The 2,769-nt window shown below is 29.6% G+C and overlaps 1 protein-coding gene across 1 annotated transcript; it reads right to left on the minus strand.

Annotated features, from left to right (window-relative positions):
• Positions 1-289: 289 nt before the first annotated feature.
• On the minus strand, positions 290-1,124 carry LOC108821108 (FCS-Like Zinc finger 17). The gene is made up of 3 exons (XM_056991716.1): positions 860-1,124; positions 655-727; positions 290-500 (listed from the first exon to the last, which is right to left on the minus strand). The coding sequence occupies exons 1-3, from the start codon at positions 1,048-1,050 to the stop codon at positions 393-395; spliced, it is 372 nt and encodes a 123-aa protein (XP_056847696.1). The 5' UTR covers positions 1,051-1,124; the 3' UTR covers positions 290-392.
• Positions 1,125-2,769: the final 1,645 nt, after the last annotated feature.

A 2,769-nucleotide genomic window follows, 5' to 3' on the forward strand; every position in this document is an offset into this window, starting at 1 on the left:
GATATCCGTAACATTCGAAGCAAATCACAAATACCTTCAAAAACCCGAATATCCGATCCGTGCCCAGGCCCACTAATAATGGCGTCGAAAGATTTTTTGCAGAAGTGAAAAATCTATTACGGTTTACTTCCATAAAAAAATAGGATTTACTTCCATATACCATATCATTATTACACTGAAGCTACGAAGCCTATGGTTGCTGAAGACTACTCCTACGCGCGTGAGATTATCGTAGCTACGTAATAGGGATACTTTTGGGATTTAGGAAAAGTAAACAGTACTCAACCGATCACCTAAATAATTTTATTTTCTTGTGTATCAAGTGCAATTGCCCTTTAAACAAACAATTAACAAAAAACAAGAATTACTAATTAGCGAAGTGTGTAATTGATTTAAGGAACTATAAATAGCTGCCGTCGCCGCCGCATATCATGCAACAAACTCCGGTTCTCGCCGGAGTTACAGCGTCTGTAAGCTGCTAACATCATCTTTGTGGAGGCCTCTAGTTCTTTCTTTTTTTTTGATATCTCTGGTGTCTGGACAGCCACTTTCCCAAATATCCCTCAAAGAGGTCCAGCGCCCCAGCAGTAAGGATGTTAAATCGCTGTGGCCGGGTTTCGAAGCTGGGTGGCGGGCACCTCAGCCGAGGTTCCACTCTAGTTCTTTCTTTTCATCGATCAAAATCTGACTTTCTCTACAGTGTCTGCTACAAAATCCCAAGTCTCCTCTGTTTTCACCATAACATTTAAAAAAAAAACAATTGAGACTCAAAAAAATCTCGAAAAGCCAGTTCAAAAAAAAAAAATCTTTAGATTATAAATGGGTTTTCATAATCTTAATAAGCTCTAGAAATATGTACCTGTACATGTAAACATCTTTGTCTTGATGGAGCTGCTTCAGACAAAGGTAACATGTTTTGAGGAAACAGAGCTCCGAGATGATTGAATTGGAACGGTTTGGTCTTAGTGAAGATTTGATCACTATGTTGTTTAGTTTTACTTTTGAATCTGTTGTCACAAGTTGCTGCAATCCAACAGAGATTTTAGTCATTCTCTCTATCTCTAGGAATTAAAAATCCTTACAGAAAAAGAAAAGAAAAAGAGAGAGAGAGAGAGATGAAGTGGAAGAAGGAGGAGAATATGTGAAATATATAAAAGAGGAAAATTTAACTGTACTGACTGTTTGGGGAGTGATTGCCTTTCATGTCTCACTTAAAACGTGGGAATTGACACTCTCGCTCGACATGGAACTTTTTTGTTGTCGGAAATAAACTACTACTTTTACCATCCTAACATAAAAAGTTACAGTATGCTATCCACATTTCTATTTCAGTTAATTAGCAAATGTAATCTTTACTCAAATCTAATATTTTCTTTTACAAAATGTTTTTGGAAATTACACCAGCATTTTTTTGGACAACATGAAATTACACCAGCATACGGTGTATGTGATATTAGTTTCGTTAAACGTCATTTGATTTTATATTTTTGACGTTTAGATATGATATTTTTGTAAATAAACTGTTAAAATTTTGCAAAATACAATATTCTTTGTGTTTGCCAAATATTTATTCCAGTAGTTGAAAAACTGAAATATACAAGATTGGACTGCTGTTGATAAATACTTTGCCGATCTTCGTTGCTTTTAAAAGTTTTTTTTTGGACCAAATATTTTTGTTTTTGACTTGTTTGTGTTATACATTAAAATTTCAGTAGTATAATTTATTTCTTACCTTCGCTAATATTTTGATATTTGAGAAAGAATACTAAAACTCAAAACATTGATATGGTAATTGGTAAACTCCAAGAAAACGTGTTTTGTGGTTCTAAGGGTATGATTAACTCCGGTTTTTTAAACGGGATTCTTAACTCACGATTTGATATATATATTTTTTTAATATTTTTGGTTAAGAGACAGTTCTTATAATTCTTATTTAAGAGTCGATTCTTAGATTTTTTAGTTAAAATCTAAAAAAAATTAAGAACTGTCTATTAACCGAAGCTAAGAACTTTAGTTAAGAACATCTAGTTAATCGTAATCTAACATCGCTAGCCGTTAGGTTTACGGAACATTAAAATAATAATTACCTCCTTTAAGTTCCTCACGTTTCTAATGCTTTCATTTTCAAAAGATATCATATAATAATTTTTATGTTTACACATACATATATAAACATCTATATTATTAAAATTGAAGTACACATCAATATTATTAAAACTGAAGTACACATTAAAATTATTTGGATACATAAATAATAGTCTAAATTAAAATTGTTTGGAAACATAAATAGTAATATTACATTAATTGCATTTTCATATTTTACTTAGTTTAACAATTTCATTAATTATATTACCTTAACAATAATTCACATCATTAATTATATTATCATAATAATAATAGTGCATATTTTTATTTATTAATTAATCAATATAAGTTTGTGCTAATTATAAAATCAAAAATATAAATAATAAAATTTTATATATGGTTAAAAGTTCGGTTTAGTTTGTTTTATTAAAACCTTTTTTGTTTTAGTTTCAATTCATTGGAAAATTACGTAGTCAAAAATATAATTCAAATACATGTTTTGTGAATAAAATAATAACTTAAAATTAAAATAATAAAAATGTGTTAATTGTACTGTCACTTAAATTTTCACTTCATATAATAATTTACTAAATAAAAGAACTTTTTATTTTATTTAATTTAGTGAAACACATAGAAATAGTTTTTTTTTAATTATTGTTATCAGCTAGGCATGAATATTGGTTA

This window comes from Raphanus sativus, chromosome 8, assembly GCF_000801105.2.
Source record: "Raphanus sativus cultivar WK10039 chromosome 8, ASM80110v3, whole genome shotgun sequence".
Lineage (NCBI taxonomy): Eukaryota > Viridiplantae > Streptophyta > Magnoliopsida > Brassicales > Brassicaceae > Raphanus > Raphanus sativus.

Bases quoted from the DNA above. Each gene is read 5' to 3' on its own strand.
- LOC108821108 (XM_056991716.1), bottom strand. From the start codon at position 1,050: ATGACTAAAATCTCTGTTGGATTGCAGCAACTTGTGACAACAGATTCA. The intron at 728-859 runs GTACATATTTCT...TGGTGAAAACAG, and splicing joins AAAGATGTTTACATGTACAG to AGGAGACTTGGGATTTTGTA. The intron at 501-654 runs TGGAACCTCGGC...AAAGAACTAGAG, and splicing joins ATGAAAAGAAAGAACTAGAG to GCCTCCACAAAGATGATGTT.